At 37.5% G+C, this 19,107-nt stretch overlaps 1 protein-coding gene across 1 annotated transcript in view; it reads right to left on the bottom strand.

The window, feature by feature from the left end:
• LOC136864016 (RING finger protein 44) overlaps window positions 1-19,107 on the bottom strand; it is a 344,632-nt gene that overhangs the window by 283,292 nt on the left and 42,233 nt on the right. Inside the window, exons 2-3 of the mRNA XM_067140516.2 lie at window positions 10,655-10,820; window positions 3,934-4,111 (exon numbers count right to left, since the gene is read on the bottom strand). Coding sequence (XP_066996617.2) covers window positions 3,934-4,111; window positions 10,655-10,818 — 342 coding nt within the window. The 5' untranslated portion in view covers window positions 10,819-10,820. The remainder of the gene's footprint in view (window positions 1-3,933; window positions 4,112-10,654; window positions 10,821-19,107) is intronic.

Genomic DNA, 19,107 nt, shown 5'->3' with positions numbered 1-19,107 from the left:
GCTAAAGCTGCAGTGTGGATAAAATTTCCTGAAAGAGATATGGAATTTGAAGTTGCAAAACAAGAGTGGCAGGAAAAAGTACTACTTTCCAGCAGCAGTAGGTGCTCTTGACTGCACTCATGTTGGAATTAATAAGCCTACACATTATGGTGATGAATATATAAACAGGAAAGGTTATGCAAGTATTACTGTACAGGCAACGTGCAAGGCCAAGGAATTTTTCACCAGTGTCAATGCATCATGGCCTGAATCTGTACATGATTCACGAGTATGGAGAAATTCAGCTGTCCAGACAACAGTAAGTCTGAATAGGGTAAATGCGTTACCGTTAGCGGATAGTGGCTATGGTATTGCACCCTGGCTTATGATACCGTTCAGAAATCCACAAACACTCAAGAAATTGCTTATAACAGGTGCATTACCAAAGAAAGAGTTGTGATCGAACGATGTTTTGGTCAACTAAAACAACATTTCCTAATTCTTCAGCACAAAGTACGCCTGTCTTTAAATGGAGTGCCAAAACTGATCATTTGTTGCTGTTGCACAATATTGCCAAGTACTTACAGGATGAGGACCCTGAACTACAATCATTAGGTGGCAATGTAAGGTTAGAAGATGGAAATGAGGATGACATGGCAGCTGCTGCAAATATCAGGTGGAATGGTGAAGGTAGGTGGAATGGTGAAGGTAGGTGAAATGAATTGGCAGAGATAATATATCAAGGTGTTTGAGTTGCAGCAAGTACCAGTGTCACTCTGTTTATTGTTCACTAAAAAAAATTAAAAAATGTATGCAAAACAATTTATTTTTTAAAATATATATACTCGACTATCATTCTTTCATCTCTGATTTTTAACTTTTTTCCTGCAAGTTCCAACACTCTTATCTGCTTTAACAGCACCAAGCACTGCAGGTCTGTATTATTTAGAGTTCTGGTTTTGTAATTTTCGTAGTCTTCCAAAACACTTCTTTTCCGTTTAGGGGTGGCTACATTTGGAGAGTTCACGATTTCTACAGGACTTCCCTCCTCCTCCCTCTTCCAATACTACAAATTCCACTACAGGTGGAGGAATGCGTTCTGGCTGAACTTCAGGAAGCCCTACTCCAACCGCAGTTGCTCCTACGAAGAAAAAAAAAACCCGTTTTAATGCACTAATTCAGTTTTCTACGGACAATTGAATTAAACAGAGCTAAAATCCCAGGCCCAGGATTCAAACCCGGATACTCTGAACCAAAGGCCTAGGTGCTATTTGGTTCTTATAAAGCAATAAATAGAAATATGTTAACCTTAAAGTTTGTAGTGCTGGCAAACAAAATCCTGTACTTTCTCCAACCTCTTTAAACCTGTTCAAGAAAATAATCGTGAATATACTTTAGGAACATACCTGGAATTCGTGTCAATGTTAGATTAGTATCCCCATCCAACAGCCTGTGGATAATATTCTCCCAGTCCTTCAGCACTATCCTTTTATTTCCTGTTTGGTTTACGTCACACTTTTATTTCACCCCCCATTTCCATATTGTTTATCCTTTTCCTTATGGTGCCGATCTCAACTTTCTTGCCGCACATGGCTATCAATTTCGTTTGAATTGCCTCCAATGATTCGGATTTTTCTTTCTGAACCGCCGGCAGTTGGGACTTAGTGAAAAGTACCGCATGTTCCCGCAATATATTCGCAATGTTATTGGATGAATACTTTCCATATCGATGAACTTAACGAACGAACAATCAGTGCAAACTACAAACTAAACCGGATACAGTTGAGGTTATGTTGCGATTGGAACCAAACATGATTACAGTTGACGATCGTACACAACATGAGTATCTACTCAGTTTCAAACGATCCACATGGCGGTGTGCTTGAGTATCTACTCCATCAGAGAACCTTTTTATTCTTACCAAATGGAGTACATACTATTTGGGCTGAGAATATACTCCTACTAAATGCTCATACTCATGAGTATATAATTTGAGTAAGTACTCACGTTTTATTCATACCACCCATGAGGTCTTAAGAACCCCAATAAACAAAAAACATTTGGACTTCTTTATTAAAAATCTTGCAGGGAGCTGTAGTTTATGTTACCTTCTCATCTGTGTCAACACACTTCACACCCTGGGTCAGGATTAGCTCGCTATGTTCTATTGAAATTCTCAAGTCGACTTTATATCAGCAGTAACGAGAGTATTTTTGTCGATGCATGTTGCGTGGCCAGTGTTGCATGTTGCGTGGCCAGTGTAAGTAAAATATCTCAAATAACTAGACCGTTGCAGTTATTAAGAACTACAAATCCTCAGTTTGAGGACTACATTAGGGTACTAATGAAAAATGTAGTGATATGGCTAGTTTCTTTCGGCTATGGGTTTGTAATGCTTTCGTGTAGTTCAAATTGTACCACGAAAGCCCAGAAAAAGATTGAATTCATCTGATCAGGTGAATTACATGTCAAAGAAGAATGATAAATGGGCAAGTTCCCAGAGAGATATGAGCAGGAATAAGCAACATATTGCAGTGAGTTTCCAGTTTGCTTGCAGTCTACTATATAAAAACCTGCAACAGTTGCAGTGAGGACAAATGGATATCGCATCATCAGTGCAGAACTTCGGTGCCAGAATGATAGGTTCCAAAGTGTGCTGCAGGTTTTCCGTTATACGATTCTTTTTGTTTACGCTTGTGTTCTGGATAAGTGAATAGTGATGTCTTTGGTAATTGCGGTGCATTTGTATAACTTTAGTGACAACGACCAAGGTGAAATTTAAGACAATGTCTGCATACTGTGAATAAGAGAGAAGGGGAAATATATCTAATTTTTGCATTATTAGATCATATATTCATAATACGAAAGCTGCTGAATCAGATTGATTGAGATGACCATGTAAATGCTTGCCAACCAGTTTTCATTATAGAAAACTGCTGCTAGAAAAAGTAACTAGATATTAACTAAATAACCCTAAAAAACATTTGCGTAGAAACATCAATTGGAGGATAAGAGATACTAAACATGATATCTGTACTGTTTATTACCAGGGCTTATAAATCTGGATTTAAGTTTCTGGAAATTCAAAGTTAACAGCACAGTTTAAGTTACAAGCTCATTCAGGTAACTGTGGTATACCAGAAACTGGCCACTAAACCCTTTGGACAGTTCATGCATACCACACTTCTCACATTTATAATATTCTATTACACCTACCTTTTTCTTTAGAGTTAAGCACTTCCTCCGAGCCATGTTAGAACTCACTACATAAAAGTGAAAACATCAAAAGTCTACAAGTCAATTTCCTGATGGTACGAGTACCAATTCCAGCATTGTCGAGCATTTTAGATAACAGAACTGAGGGATGAGAGCAAACCTTAGTGTTGCCTTCCACGTATGTGTACAACCCACGCTGCAAGTTACGGTAACTGCAATTCTTGGAAGTACCATCTATGCAAAAATTAAGTGAATACTGTACTAGTACAGCATTTTCATACAAAATCAGTGGGCATACAAATTTATTTTGAGAACAGCTGTCTGTTTAGAGAGGTTTAATTGGAGTTTGTAGGGTTTCTGGTACGTACGCGTCCGTAACAGAGGGTGTCCATATACGAGGGGTACATTACTCATACACAATACTGGATTTTATCAAAGACCTAGAAATTCATCCATTAAGGAGGGGTGTCTGCCAGTGAGAGGTGTCCATTAAGACAGGTTTTACTATATATGGTTACTTCTGCAACAACCAAAGGAAAAAACAATGGTAACAAAAGACATCTAAGTTATGAAGTTACTACTAATTGCAAATAGTTCATCTACCCTTCAGCAATGTGTATTGTTTTGTTCATACTATGAAGCTCAATGACTACTTTCATATTTACACGTAAAGGAGTGTGCAGTATCTGAAAACGCTTAGTATTACAAGAAAAAAAAACCACAAATTTAATTACATACATTTATGTGGAGAGGTGGTGATACTTGTCTACGTTCTTGCCCGCCTGTTATTGCTACAGCATGAGGAGATACTGCTGGGCTTAGCTGACCCCCAGGTTTAGGGTATCCCTGATGGGGCAAGTAGCTGGAATCTTTCTGTGCAACGTTTGAACTTGCAATAGTTAGCGGAGGGCAGTCACTGAAATCATAAAATACATTAATTCAATACACAAATGTTAAAAACTTACCATATGAAAAACACACTAATCTCTTCTGAAGTGCAAGACCACATATTTCAAAACTAAGCTGTGAAGTGAGACGTAACCTGCAAAAGGTACATACAGTAGAACCCCTTTTTAACAAAACTCAGGAGGGGATTTGATATTTCTTCCTTAAAAAAAGTTTTCTTTAAAAGGGGGTTCAAAGAAGATAGGCTATATATCACAAGAAATGATAATACATTTATATCTTTAACTGATGTAATGTCAAGAAATAATGAATGAAAGTGTTAGTAATACTAAAAAGTCATTAACACAAGAATGAGAGAAAATATCTACAAAACAGCAGATATAACAAATTCCTTAGTGGACCATTGGGAGCACGACCTGCAGCAAGGAAAAGAGAAATAGGTATGAGTGACTTGCAATTTGAACTTGAAGGAAAACAGGCCTTACATGATTTTAAAGAGATTTGTGAAAAACAGACCATGAGAACTGTGAGAATAAGCATATTAACTGTCATTTTCTGAAATAGCCCAGATGTCTCACAGAAAGAAGTTTTCTCTCAATTTGGTTGAGACTGTTGATGAGGTCTTCAACACTGAAGGAGAAGAAGACAATTCCAGTCACTCCACTGCTTACCCAAAAGTTTGTTCTGCTGGATCCTCCTCTTCTTCCTCTTCAGTACTTTGTCTTTTTGCATCATCACAAAGGTCTCCAATATCCATCTGTGATGCTGAGGTTAGGATATCATCCTCACAAGTAACAAATTCTTGAGTCCTTTGATACAATCCCCCCCCCAAACTTCCACAATGTCTTCAGCGACATCTTCATTAAAAATGGCACCAATAACTGCATGGCCAAAGCAGTTTTGAATAGTGTCTTTCGAGGAAAGAAATTTACACGGGAGTGTATGGGTGTTCTTGAAACATCTTGGATTCTTGAATTTTCCAATGATTAGTGGGGTAATTTTTCACTCCCATCGCTGTTAACACATAACGCTGTCAGTCTTTCTTTACTTTTTTTTTTGTTTTGAGGCATTTTTTTCCGCGAACAGCATGTCTTGGACGAGAGCAAATTGTAAAACAATCCCATTTCATCTGCGTTAAAAATATCCTTAGCATCATATCCTTCCAGGAGTCGAGGCAACGTGTACCTTTTCCCAGTTCGCAACTGTATTGTCATTAACTTTCGCACTCTCGCCGTACATGTTTTGGGCCGTATACGTTTTGGAAAGAAAGATTGTGCTGCTTTTTAAAACTATCAAACCAGCCATTAGAAGCATTGAAGTAGAGCAAACCCAGCTTAAGTGCGACTTTGAGCTATTTAAGTATGTTCCCGTCAACTGGAGCATTCTCACTCCTTCCCCCCCCCCCTCAAACCATTTCATTAAAATGTTTTCAAGTTCCTCGTACGCCGAAGAAAGAATATTCTTCCGTATTTTTGCCCCGGAACCACACTCCTCGTCTGCAGTCAGAATAGCTTCCTTCTGTTTCATGATGCCAAACAGCATAGAGGGGGCCAAGTCATATTTGTTTGCCATCTGTGACAAAGGTACTTGGCTATCCCTTTCAGTATCACTAATGATTTTGATCTTTCGTTGAAGAGTCAGCTTACATTTAGCAGCTACAATAAACGTAGTCTGCTGTAACTCACAGTACAACTCTTATCATAGACACAAATGTAAGTCGTAACAACTTGGAACGCAGGAGCAAAAATAGTGAATGGGGCTGGAAATATTTTTTAGTCTGTGCCCTATGCGTGATTCCTAAGCAGCAATTGGCGTCACGAGACGGAAATGCCTATCCGATATAACAGTGCTGTGGCTATAGGTTGAGGCAGCTGACCTCATTGGGGACATAACCACTGAACTATCATTAGTAGGGCCCGGATTTTTAGGTTTTAAACTATTTTATTCCTTGCTAGCTAACTGCAGTATTTTAACTTACTTATCCATTTCATTACCATTGGAGTAAATTACTCGAATCTTATAAAACCTAAAAATAACTAAATAAGACTTTAAAACCTTAAAAAAACTAAACGGGCTATTCAAGACAGTATTACGTTATTTTGAAATAGAAGTACCAAATATTAATGAAACTGAATGATTTTTTTAAAAATAAACATTATGCACGACTTTTTGAAATGACTTCATGGTTTGGAACTGGAAGTGGTTTGTAATTATAACTAGTGAGAGCGAAGCAACGTGATACGATACTATTCCACTAGGGTACAGCACAAAACAAGAGACAACCCCCTGGCGTTCACTGACCTGTATCTAGCAGGTACAAGCCCGCCTAACTTGCCAGCTTCAGTGCATCTCTCATTGTGTACGGTCGACTACCGCCAGCTACGGCTGTTTAGCTCTATACGCACTATTATGCGACAGACTAAAATTAATTTTCCCTATAAATCAAGTTATTATTGAAGGCAGTTTAAGAAGCTTACGCATCTCAGAAGTAGCAATGCCTAAAGGCAAGTCATCATTTGTTTTACGTCGCACAGAACCAGATATGTCTTATGGCGACGATGGGATAGGAAAGGCCTAGAAATGGGAAGGAAGCGGCCGTAGCCTTAATTAAGGTACAGTCCCAGCATTTGCCTGGTGTGAAAATGGGGAAACCACGGAAAACTATCTTCAGGGCTGCCGACAGTGGGGTTCGAACCCACTATCTCCCGATTACTGGATACTGGCCGCACTTAAGCGACTGCAAAAAAAACGTTTGAATGAATAGTATAACTGTAGTAATGATTGAAATGATCATTAAAACTATTTCAGGAGGATAAAAAACTAAAAAAACTATTTTGAGCTATTAAAAAACTAAAACGTTTTTAAGAACCTAAAAATCCGGGCCCTAATCATTAGTGAAGATTCTCCTTTTTCAGATAATCACTGGACATATTTAATTTCATTATGGGATTATTTATACATTTTTAAAATTTATGACTTAATTGCCATTATTATGGATACTGTAAAATATGACTAGAAAACTCACAGGCTTGATGTACGATATGAAATTAATATTTTTGGTCAACTAGCAACCCATCCTGACGGTCCTAACTCCTGAATTGTTTATGCAAATTATGTACTTGAAAGATTATTTTAATCCTTCACTTTATTTGGATGTAAACAAGTGATAGGGAACCTGCGACCTGGTCGACAGCAATAAATGCAAATCATTGATGATCGATTCATCTCTCCCAGTTTGTGGTGGCATGTTGAAAATTACGACAATAGATCTAGCTAAAATGAAGGCTGCAAGGACTAATTCATCAATCACCGAGCATGTTGCAGCATGGTTTGATCACGGAGCTGTCAGCTTACATTTGGGAAATAGATAGTTCAAACCCCACTGTCAGCAGCCCTGAAGCTGGTTTCCCGTGGTTTCTATTTTCACACCGAGTAAATGCTGGAGCTGTACCTTAAGGCCACGTTCACTTCCGGTCACTTCCGTATAAAAAAAAAAAAAAAAAAAAAAAAAAAGGGAATAAAGTACAAGAAATGTTGTACAAGCATATAAGAAAATCCTGCAATAAATATTTACCCTACTGACAAATCTTGATGGGTTTCAGCTAGTATTGTTTTAATCTGGTTATCTTTCTTAGAATAGCTGTAGAATTACCTAAAATGCAATTTATTTTCTTACTGGATGGAACGTTTTAAGTACTGGTATTGTGCCTATCTACAACATTAACACACACACAATTAATCCAGATGGAAAACTACACAATCACTGCTTCCTACCAAAATACTCTAGAACAGGGCTGGACAAATCCCAGGTGAGAAATATGTAGGCGCTTGACATTTTCAAATTGTAACTGCTAAATTCCAGTCTGAGGAAAAACAATATTTTTGGACTGTATGACTCAGAAAACCAGCATGCATCATGGACGTACCCTAACAAAATACTATTTCAACACACCACTAGGAGCACTTTATGTAAAGAAACAAAAGACACTCACTTCAAAATGCATTCAGAAATCTCTCAGAAATGTGTTAATTTGTCTTCTACAGTAATTGTTTTGTAACAAATGTTGAAAATATATTTGTGGAACAGGGTACTGTTAACTGAAATGTTAAATTAATAACAACTGTTAGTTAACATTTGCTGAGTAAAATTTAACTGAGTTGAAGAAACTGGACCCTAGTGCCGTTAACTGCTATTTGCGGCCCTGTTGACTTAGAACAGAATATTCTTTCTGAACCCTCAACAGCTTTCCCACATGTCCTTTCCTCTGTACATACTTCCTGCTGTGCACGACTCACTTTTGCAGAGCTTCTTTCTGTACGGACTTACTACCGTGCTCGACACTGACTCTTCATATGGAACTTCGCCCAGTGCACCCCAGAACTTCAGTTTTGATCTCCACAACTATTCCTTCTCAAAGGTAAAATCATTCCTCTAGAATCACTACCACTCTCCCTACACACAACTGATGTATAGAGATCTGATTGGTCCTCATGATTCTCCCACTGTGCAAGGGTGTGGACTGTTCTAGAAGTCTATCTAACAACTACATCTTAACAATGCCATAATACGTTTATACTCATAGTTCTGAGTGACAATACAGCCCAACCCACAGGTTTGGCGACAATAAGACTGTCACAATATTTCACTATGATGTATTCAAAACTTACGGCAATTGATGCTTTCACGGCCAGCGCTACAAACCATGTCAGTGTTGTCTGAGCTTGTAGGCCGTGGTCCAGGAGCATGTGAATGTCCCAACGCTTCACCGAAGACTGCGTTCGGCATTGTCAAAGGTTCCGACTGATTCTGATAGCAGCGAAGCTTTCAGTGGAATGAAGTGGTGTTGTAATTCCACCTCATAGTGCAGGCTACGGTACGCTGCTCGCCTATTGGTCTGCCATGCTAGGGGGGGGGGGCAGTCGCTGACTGGCTATTCTTCAGTCAATGGTTGAAGCATTAAGGAGCCCATGTACATCGACCTGCCTTGGGGGAGACAGGCAACTGATCACCCATTGCTTATTCTGGTCTGCCATGGCTATCGTGTTCCCCAGGATTTAAAGCTTTCAGGACTGGAAACCAGGCTTTGTTTATCCATTCAGATTCCTCCTTACGGTTGAAGCTGTTGGTGTCCTTCAGAACTGAATTTAATGAATTAAATAATGCTTTAATATACTCAAATTAAATCACTGCACATTTGCTTACTACACCAACACTTGAAGCACTATTTATTGATGATGCAGAGAGACTTTCCGTAAATATAAATACAATTCTCAAAACCTTTCTCTCTTGGAGTTTGCGGGATCGAAGGAGTCATGTCCTACTCATCTTACCGAGAATACTTCTATGTGTAGCCGATTCTATCCACATGGTTGTACATGGTAACTGCACTCCATCCATTTCTCAGACATATATTACAGAGATTTCCTATAACCTTTGGCCCTGGGAAGGTGAAATTTAATAACAGTGATGATAAAATTTACAGCCCGCATCAATTGGAATAATAAGAGAATTAAATGATTATGGTTAACATACCGTATTTACTTGTGTATTAAACCCCCCTTTTTTTCCCACTTTTACAGACCAAGAAAGTAACGGTGTGTGGAGGGTTTCAATATGTGATAACCTCAAATTTTGCGCACTGAACACATGGCTTCTAGGCTATAAATTATATATGTAAACATTCTACACTATTCTTTAACAAACTTATGAATGTATTTGAGTTATACTGGCTATTTTCATTGCAAGGCAGTACTTCTAAATGTAAAAAGATAATAGATGGTGAACACGACTTTTAGGCCTACATATAAAGTAAATATAGTCAGGTTTAGTACAGGTATTATTTTGGATCTGTAATTACTACAGGCTCAACCGAGAAAGTGGTTGTGCGGTTTGGGTCACATAGCTATCAGCTTACATTCAGGAAATAGTGGGTTTGAACCCCACTGTCAGCAGCCCTGAAGACACTCTTTGATGGCTTTCCATTTTTACACCAGACAAATGCTGGGGGCTGTTCCATAATTAAGGCCATGGTCACTTCCTACTCCTAGCCCATTCCTATCCAATTGCTGCCGTAAGATCAATCAGAGTCAGTGCAATGTACAGCAGATTGTTAAATTCAGGCTCATAATATGGAAATTTCCCTTCTCACTTTGTTCTCCTGCAACACTGATTTGATGACCCCCACAGTCCCTTCATCTTTTCTTTTGGCATCATCCTCCTTCCCCTGTAGGATTTCCTTCAAAGTAATTTAGAACTTCTACAAAGATTCAATTTCCTCATTAAGTTCAAGGTGAAATTCTCTAGTTTGATGAACTTGGGAAATCTCTCAAAATATATCTTATTTCCTCTGAATCCACATGTGACAAGATTCTCCACCTCCAATATACTCATACCAACAACCCACAGCCACACAATGTTCAATAGAAATGAACACATCTTTCACTACACTACCATTCTCTTGATGCATATTGTGAACTTCAATTAACAGCAGTTGAACTTGCCTACCAAACACGAACATTTACAAACATGAAGTGATAAATTATTTCAACTTACCCAGGACTGAAGCACTGTTCATATTGGCGGAATTCTTTCTGGTAAGAAACATGATTTACAGGCCACCGAGACTGGTGATTAGGTCTGCCTGTATGATTTGAGGCAATGTGACGAGTAAACTGCCCAGAATTCCTCATGGAAGACCCACGATTATTTGGATTCATTTCTGAAACAAAACAAAAAAAAAAAAAACTGGTATGTTAAAGTGTTACATATTATGTTCCGAAATAGTGTGTTCAACAGACTGAAAAGCTTGTAGGTTACATTCACAGAGCTGACACTGGAAAGTATGGTTTCTTTCTTAACAAAATTTGGTTACCTGTTGTGATTAATAAAATTGCTATTAGAGAATAACAGTTCAGAACTACAATTGGTCCCTGAATAAAGGTGAATACAATATTCCAATGGTAATCTAACTGAATAGACAGGACATGAAAACATTGGCAGTATTAAAAGTAGCAATTTTCTGCTAACCTGTTCATGTAGACCAGTAGAATCAGTATAATTGAGCAATATGCTGTCATTACTGAATACTCTTAATTTTGGAAATGTTAACGATTTCCACAAAGAGGCCCTAAGAGGTGAAGTTCACTGGCAGGAAATCTTGAAATTACTATTTCTTTGTAAACTGGACACAAGGAAACAGGCAGAGAGACAAAGTATGTTTTCTGAAGCAGTTGTAAGCACTCTGAGTGCCCAATGATGTAGGATCAAAATCTTAGTACATTTGGTCTAGCAGAAGAGATCCAAATCAACAGATTAACTGGCTAGTTAACCCTCAGACACTCACGCTAGGAATAGACACAGCGTTACTTGTCCGGGCTACATATGTAAGCCCAAACTGAAATTCAATCTGAATGACTCGTACGTGCTATTTTTAGGTTTCTTTAGTAAAACCTTAAATCTATATATATAAAATAGTTTGTCCTGACTGACTGATTCATCATCGCCGAGCCAAAACTACTGGACATAATGAAATGAAATTTTGGGGATACATTCATATTAAGATATAGGTGCTCTCTAAGAGGGGATTTTTGGATATTCCGTAGCTAAGGAGGTGAAAAGGGGGGTGAAATTTTAAAATGAGTGTATCTATATCTCAAAACTTAAAAAGTTTACAAATGCAAAAATTGGTATTTAGAATCTTCTTTAAAAATAAAGAAACACGTATTTTTTTGTTTTCAGAAAATCCCAATAGGACGGGTGAAAAAGGGTGAAAAAGGGGTTGAACGCCTTTAAACAGGATACCGGTACATATACCTCAGAAACTGAAGGTATTACAGACCTGAAAATTGTTACTTTCGATCTCTTTTAAAAATAAAGAAACACGTATTTTTTTGTTTTTGGAAAATCCAATTAATGGGAGGGTGAAAAGGGGGGTGAATTTTTAAAATTAGTGTATCTATACCTCAAAAATTTGAAAGTTTACACATGTAAAAATTGGTATTTAGAATCTTCATAAAAATAAACATTTTTTTGTTTTTGGAAAATCCCAATAGGAAAGGTGGAAAGGGGTGAAAAATGGGTTGAATAAAGTTGATACTTATATCTCAGAAACTGAAGATATTACAGACCTGAAATTTGGTGTTTTAGATCTCCTTTAAAAATAAAGAAACACGCATTTTTTTGTTTTTGGAAAATCCAATTAATGGGGGGGAGGGTGAAAAGGGGGTGAATTTCTAAAATGAGTATCTATATCACAAAACTCAAAGTTTATAGATGTAAAAATTAGTATTTAGAATCTCATTTAAAAATAAAGAAACACGTATATTTTTGTTTTCAGAAAATCCCAATAGGAAGGGTGGAAAAGGGTGAAAATGTGTTGGATACCTTTAATGAGGCTGATTATATTTCATAACCTGAAGATATTATGGACCTGAAAATTGGTATTTGGGATCTACTTTAAAAATAATAAAGAAACAGGTATTTTTCAGTTTTGGAAAATCCAAATTATGCGGGGTGAAAAAGGGGGTGAATTTTTAAAATGAGTGTATCTACGTCTTAAAATTTTAAAAGTTTACAGATGTGAAAATTGGTATTTTGAATCTCCTTTAAAAGCAAAAAAACATGTTTTTTTTGTTTTCGGAAAATTCCAATAGGAGGGGTGTAAAAGGGTGAATAATCGGTTGAATGCCTTTAATGAGGATACATATATCTCAGAAACTGAAGATATTACAGAACTGAAAATTTGTATATGGGATCTCCTTTAAAAGTCAAGAAACACATTTTTTTGTTTTTGGAAAATCCAATTAATGGCGGATAAACAGGAGTGACATATTCGGGCGAATTTTTTGAAAGACGATATCTACAGAATATCTGAGAAACGTGGAATGTTACAGACGTAAAAAGTTATATTCGGAATCTCCTGTAAATGTAAAGAAATATAGGCGATTTGTTTTTGGAAACTCCTCTTAAGGGGAACTAAAAAGGGGGTGAAATTTTAAAATGAGAATATCAACAGTATATCTCAAAAAACTTAACATGTTACAGAAGTGAAAAATGGTATTTTTATCTCTATTAAAAATAAGGAAACGTGTATTTTTAGTTTTTGGAAATACCACTTGGGTGGACGGGGGGGGGGGGGGGGGTAAAAGTGACTGAAAATGGTGTTGAATTCTTTTAACTAGGCGACTGTTATCTCAAAAATGAAGATGTTACAGACGTAAAATTTGATATTTGGAATCTGCTTTAAAAGTAAAGAAACACAAATTCTCGGAAAATCCAATGAACGGGGGGGGGGGGGGGGGAGGAAGGTGAAAGAATTGAAAAATTAATTGGCTTAATTGTATGAAAATACTTACATCTAATAAAAACTAAAGTTGGTTGGGCCTACAGACGTGAAAATTAGTATTTGGATCCCCTTTAAAAACCAAGAAAAGCCCGTTTTGGGAGGGGAATCACCTTGGGGGGCGGGAGTGAAAAGGAGTTGAATTCCTTTCATGAGGAGACACAAATCAAAAACTGAAGAAGTTACAGTCGTGATGATTGGTATTTAGAAGATCCTTTACTATTAAAGAAACAAGTATTTTTTGCTGGAAAATTCACTTGGTGGGGCGGGGAGTGTGAAAGTGAAAAAAAGTGAATTATTTTAATCTCAAAACTGAAGGTAATAGACTTAAATAATGGTGTTTGGAATCTCCTTTAAACATAAAGAAACAAGACTTCCTTTATTTTTTTTGGGGGGGGGTAAATAAACTTAACGGCAGTGGGGTGTAAAAGGAGGTGAGATCAATTGATTTTACTGTTCATAATGTATTTATAAGGAGCCTCCGTTGCTCAGGCGGCAGCGCGCCGGCCTCTCACAGCTGGGTTCCATGGTTCAAATCCCGGTCTCTCCATGTGACATTTGTGCTGGACAAAACGTAGGTGGGACAGGTTTTTCTCCGGATACTCCGGTTTTCCATGTCATCATTCATTCCAGCAACACTGTCCAATATAATTTCAGTTCATTTGTCATCCATTAATCATTGCCCCAGAGGAATGCCACAGGTTTCGGCTGCTGGCACAATTCCTATTGTCGCCGCTAAATGGGGGCTTTATTCATTCCATTCCTGACCCTGTCGAATGACTAGAAACAGGCTGTAAATTTGATGTACTTATTCTGATCATAAACCGATCATTTTTAATCTTTCCTGGGTTCGTTTTCAAGAGCCATCTCTTCCTTCGGAGAACGTTCTTAGATTTCAGTAGATTCTCCTGGCATATAATTAAAAAATTAAACACATTTGAAATAAACGATAGGAATGAGATTGACCGTCCAATTTTTCACCTCCATAATAAGGTCAATAATGCACGGAAGTATATCATTCGTATGGCCAGAATGGTGCAGGTCACATTCTCAACAATGACAATGGGAGCAGATGTAATTTACCGCCAAGTAGCGGTCTTGCATCTTGCTGTTGGGTCCGGAACATCTATAATAATAATAATAATAATAATAATAATAATAATAATAACAATAATAATAATGTTCTGGACCGTCGTCAAATTGTGCGGACCGCGCTGGAAACTGGTCCTGGACGGGTAATGACTAAGAATGCAGTCCGTTCGTGGGTTCAGTACCGCCAAGGCAGCCAAAACGACATCACGCCTGATCTCCTGAAGGATTTGTTCCATATTAAAAATGCTTATAGGAAAAGATGGAAAAGATTTAGGGACCCAAGTGACCAGGTGGAATACCTGGACCTAGCCCGGGAAGTACGAAATCGATTGCTGGAAAGAAAGATTGAAAAATGGGAGGAAACTTGCCGTAATCTATTAGAAAACGAGTCAGATCGCGAATTTAGGCGGATTCTCTCAGAAAAAGAGTCAGATCGCGAATTTCGGCGGATTATATATAAAACAATAAGCATTCAAATATGAATTTCAGTATAATACCGTAGCGAAGCACGGGTATCTTGCTAGTAGTAGTATATAAATATTCCAAGCCAAATTTGAAGACAATATTTACATGGTAAATAAATAAAAAACAATATCAGATTAAAAAGCTGTCTTAAGAGTTTCTGTGAGCAGTTAAGGAATTTAACATTTTAAAATTATCTGCTCCAATTGTTTTTCGATTTTTGCCTTTGTGGCTTATATATCTTGACCAAAAACTCAAGCATGCTCACATTTCATCTTTACTAAAACAGTTAGCGCAAATGCATGTAGAACGATTTGGACAGACTTTTCTGTAGCACTTTCTGCTGCTCTTCCTTTTTGATGTATCCCTCCCTCGTCCACACAAGAAGCATCTTCCTACTTTATGTTCTTGGTCAGCTAAAGGATGAATAACAGGAATATCAGTTCCTAGAAGAAACTTGGCACGTTTTCGAAGAGAAACTGGAATAGATTTTACTTCTGACCTCAGAGATATTTGTGACTTTATCAAGTCCCATGTGACTGCTTCAAGAAACAAACACCTGCGTACTTTCTTATATTTATCATTGGCTGAGAAAACGCACAAGGCACGTATGCTCAACAAATCAAAAAGCATTCCCAGTGGCCAGCATTTGGTGTTACGCACAGTATCGTATTTAGCACACAACAGTATCCACTCCTTAGGCTCTATTATAAAACGTTCCAATAACAGGTTTCTTCAAGTCACCTGTGTCTGTATTAATAGCACTGCCATGATGTATAGATGAAAATGAGAGAACAGTCTTCTTTTCCGTTGGACAGAAAGAAACTAGCGTCATAGGCCCATGAAATCCAAAGAGAGCTGTTTAGTTCGCTATTTATACTAGGCCTAAACTCCTGCAGAATTTCACACTTATTTTGCCCGATTGTTCCCACGTAAGTTAGTTTTTTCTCTTCGAGTGAAGTCTGTGTTAGTGGTATGGATGTGAGCCAACTGTCCCCTGTTAAGTTTTGATTTCTGCCTTGAATAGGTTCAACCATTCTCATCACTACATCCTGTGAAGTACTAGACAGTTTGCAGGGACCATCTGGTTGTTTCCCTACGTAAGCCTCGATATTTACAGTGTAACCAGTTTTAGCACACACTAAAGCAAATGCCTTCATCCCGTACTTATCAGGCTTCTTAGCCATGTTATGACCTGAAGGGGCACTTTCCACGGAATGCCAGCAAATCCTCACCTGTTGTACAGTATTCACACGGTGCAGAAGAACGCTGGAAATTCTGCACAAAGAATTCAAATCCAGGGAAATCTCGATACGATACCTTGCGGACGCAAAAAATATGTTGTAGAGGAGTTATCGTTATAAAGAGAATTTGGAATAACACCTTCTCGTGTCAATTGGTGAACAGATTAACACCCGGAAATTGAATTACATTAATTAGCTACCACATGGTACCATTTAATTTAATTACTACAAATACAGTGCATATGATTTGCGAAAACAGAAACACAGAAAGAAATATGGAATTCCAGTACTTCTCTTCTCCTTGAATTGATTTACAAGTTATACCATGACTATCTCTAAACCTAATAAGCCACCCATTGCTGGCTCTGAAGTCTTCTACACCCAGCAAGTTAGCAAACTTTCTAGCTTGGGCACAAAGTAGTGGCCCATTAATTGGAATACTGAGGGCTCTTCTCATTGAACCACTTCAACGTTGCTGTACGTTGCAGTTTTTATGCACTTTCTTCAGGATTTACAGCATTTGATTTTAACATTTCCTCAATCTCTTTTCTTTTCTTCCAAAACGTAGCCACTGTCGATTGCAAAAGGCAGTGTTTTCTTGCTGCGTCTGTTTGTTTCATTCCCCCATCTATTTCGTTAATTATCATTAATTTATGCTGTAGACTTATTTGTTACGGGGAACGTGAAGCCATGCTGTAAAGAATACAGTAAAGTACATACAATACAGAAAAGAGCACTTCAAAACACCTGCGCTACCTCTCTAGGGTGAAACACGACTGCGGCAATGACAACAGTCGCTAGAATGTACGACAATGTGTCAAAACAATGTAACAGTACAGTACACTAATGAGAGCACTACGGTTTCTAACAGCTATTAGCTATTCCACAGCTACTGTATTATTGTTTAAATTCTAATGGTATGCATTCCTTCTTCACCTTCTTGGAAATCTATACCTGGTGAATTCCTAAAGTTGCACAAGGAACTTACCCGCAGATAAGCAGCTACCGTACAGTATACAGTAATCACTTGCTTCCTTTGCTTATGCAAATGAAAAGTTCGTTCTTCATTACGCAGTTACATATAATCCTGATAATCTTTGTGCTTAAATCATCGTACTACAGATGGGATGTTCATCGGAGGGAACTGAAAAATGGATCGAAGTAGAGATTTTTCGTTATAGAGAGTATCGTTGCATCGAGAAAAAAATAACGTATCAATAGGTTTTTATGCCAGGACCACAATATTTTATTGTTATAGAGAGGATAATCGTATCAATCGTTCTACGGAGATTTCACTGTAGTTCCCTAATAGGAGCTAGTTTATCAATGCTCATATTTTGGCGCTCTCTAATGTCGTCAAACCTAAGGCATCGCATTAGGAAGTGGAATCTATTCTCAATCCTTGCTAGATAGCAAGCTTGCATACCTGATCCTATGAGTTATCCCACACTTACTCGCCAGTTAATTGCAACATTGACAGGCAGGCTATAGAGATTATCAACATTCCTAGCAATGAATATACTCTGTACTACAACAAAATTAATGACTGGGCTACACCTGTAGCCCGTGCAAATATCTGAGGGTTAAATAAATTTTTATCTCAAATATTACAAGTATGAATATTCCTGAAGTCAAAAATACACAATTTATTCAAGTTTCGAAACTTGACTATATTTTCAGACTTTTAGATTTTTTGAAAAACAATTGAGGCGTCTAGTATCAAAACTGGCCGAGTCACAAAATTTACGAAAATGAGTTAAGGTTAACAACTTGAAGTAGAAGTATTGCACTATCAGGTGAAACAAGAATAGCCTATGCTTTAAAATCGTCGATGTCTTCATGTTACAGAGCACTGAATTCTTGGTCGTGCAACAGAATGACCAAGTCATGCAGGCAGTGAATTCAAAACCGGTCATGTCATGTTGCAGCATTATTGTCCGGAATCTTGTGTTGTTACATAACGCAACAGTGTGATAAAATCAGTAGGCAAACGCCCTCCATGTATTGTATATTCTTTGAAGTCATAATCTTTCCTATTTTGTTCGCTTGCAACACTGAAATACGTAATCGCAAGCTTCTTAGAGTCATTTACGCAAAAAAATCTAATTTCCTGTGTGCTCGTATTTTGTCATTGTGTAGTATAACATGTATATTTTTCCGAGTGGTGAACTGAAAAAATTATTTTCATACCTTGTCCTACATTACGGAAACATAAATAGATGAAATCCCCAGATCAAGTGCAAGAAAGAGAACAAGAGATACATCACATTGGAAATCACAACAGAGAAAGCGAGAGTGGTAAGAATAATATTTAATTTTATTTTACTACAGATTATCAAAGTTTCTCGCACAAAATTCTGTTCATGTAAATGGCGAGTTATTTTACAATAATGATCTTGGGAAGTTTGCAAGAATTCAGCTTCATTTTCCGTATCAAATTCTATTCACAGAGACATACAATAATAAAAATCTTCCACCTTTTTGATACTTTTGTTTGCTTTTTAGCAAATTAATTAATCAATTAATTAATTAATTAATTAATTAATTACAAACAGTACATGTTACGTTCTTATTTAAGAAAATCTTCAGCTGTTACATAGCTTAGGTGAATTACTAAGTTTTTAAGTACATTATTATCAGGTACCTTGTTCCTCTTAAAAACTTTTAAAATATAACATACATACATTATCATTATAGACTGTTATGCCTTTCAGCGTTCAGTCTGCAAGCCTCTGTGAATTTACTAACCGTCGCCACAATCCTCGATTTGCAACTAGTGTTGTGGCCTCGTTTAGTTCTATACCTCTTATCTTTAAATCGTTAGAAACCGAGTCTAACCATCGTCGTCTTGTTCTCCCTCTACTTCT

The sequence above is a fragment of the Anabrus simplex genome, chromosome 2, assembly GCF_040414725.1.
Source record: "Anabrus simplex isolate iqAnaSimp1 chromosome 2, ASM4041472v1, whole genome shotgun sequence".
NCBI lineage: Eukaryota > Metazoa > Arthropoda > Insecta > Orthoptera > Tettigoniidae > Anabrus > Anabrus simplex.
Note: the sequence above shows the minus strand (reverse complement) of the source record. Positions and strands in the feature narration are given on the sequence as shown.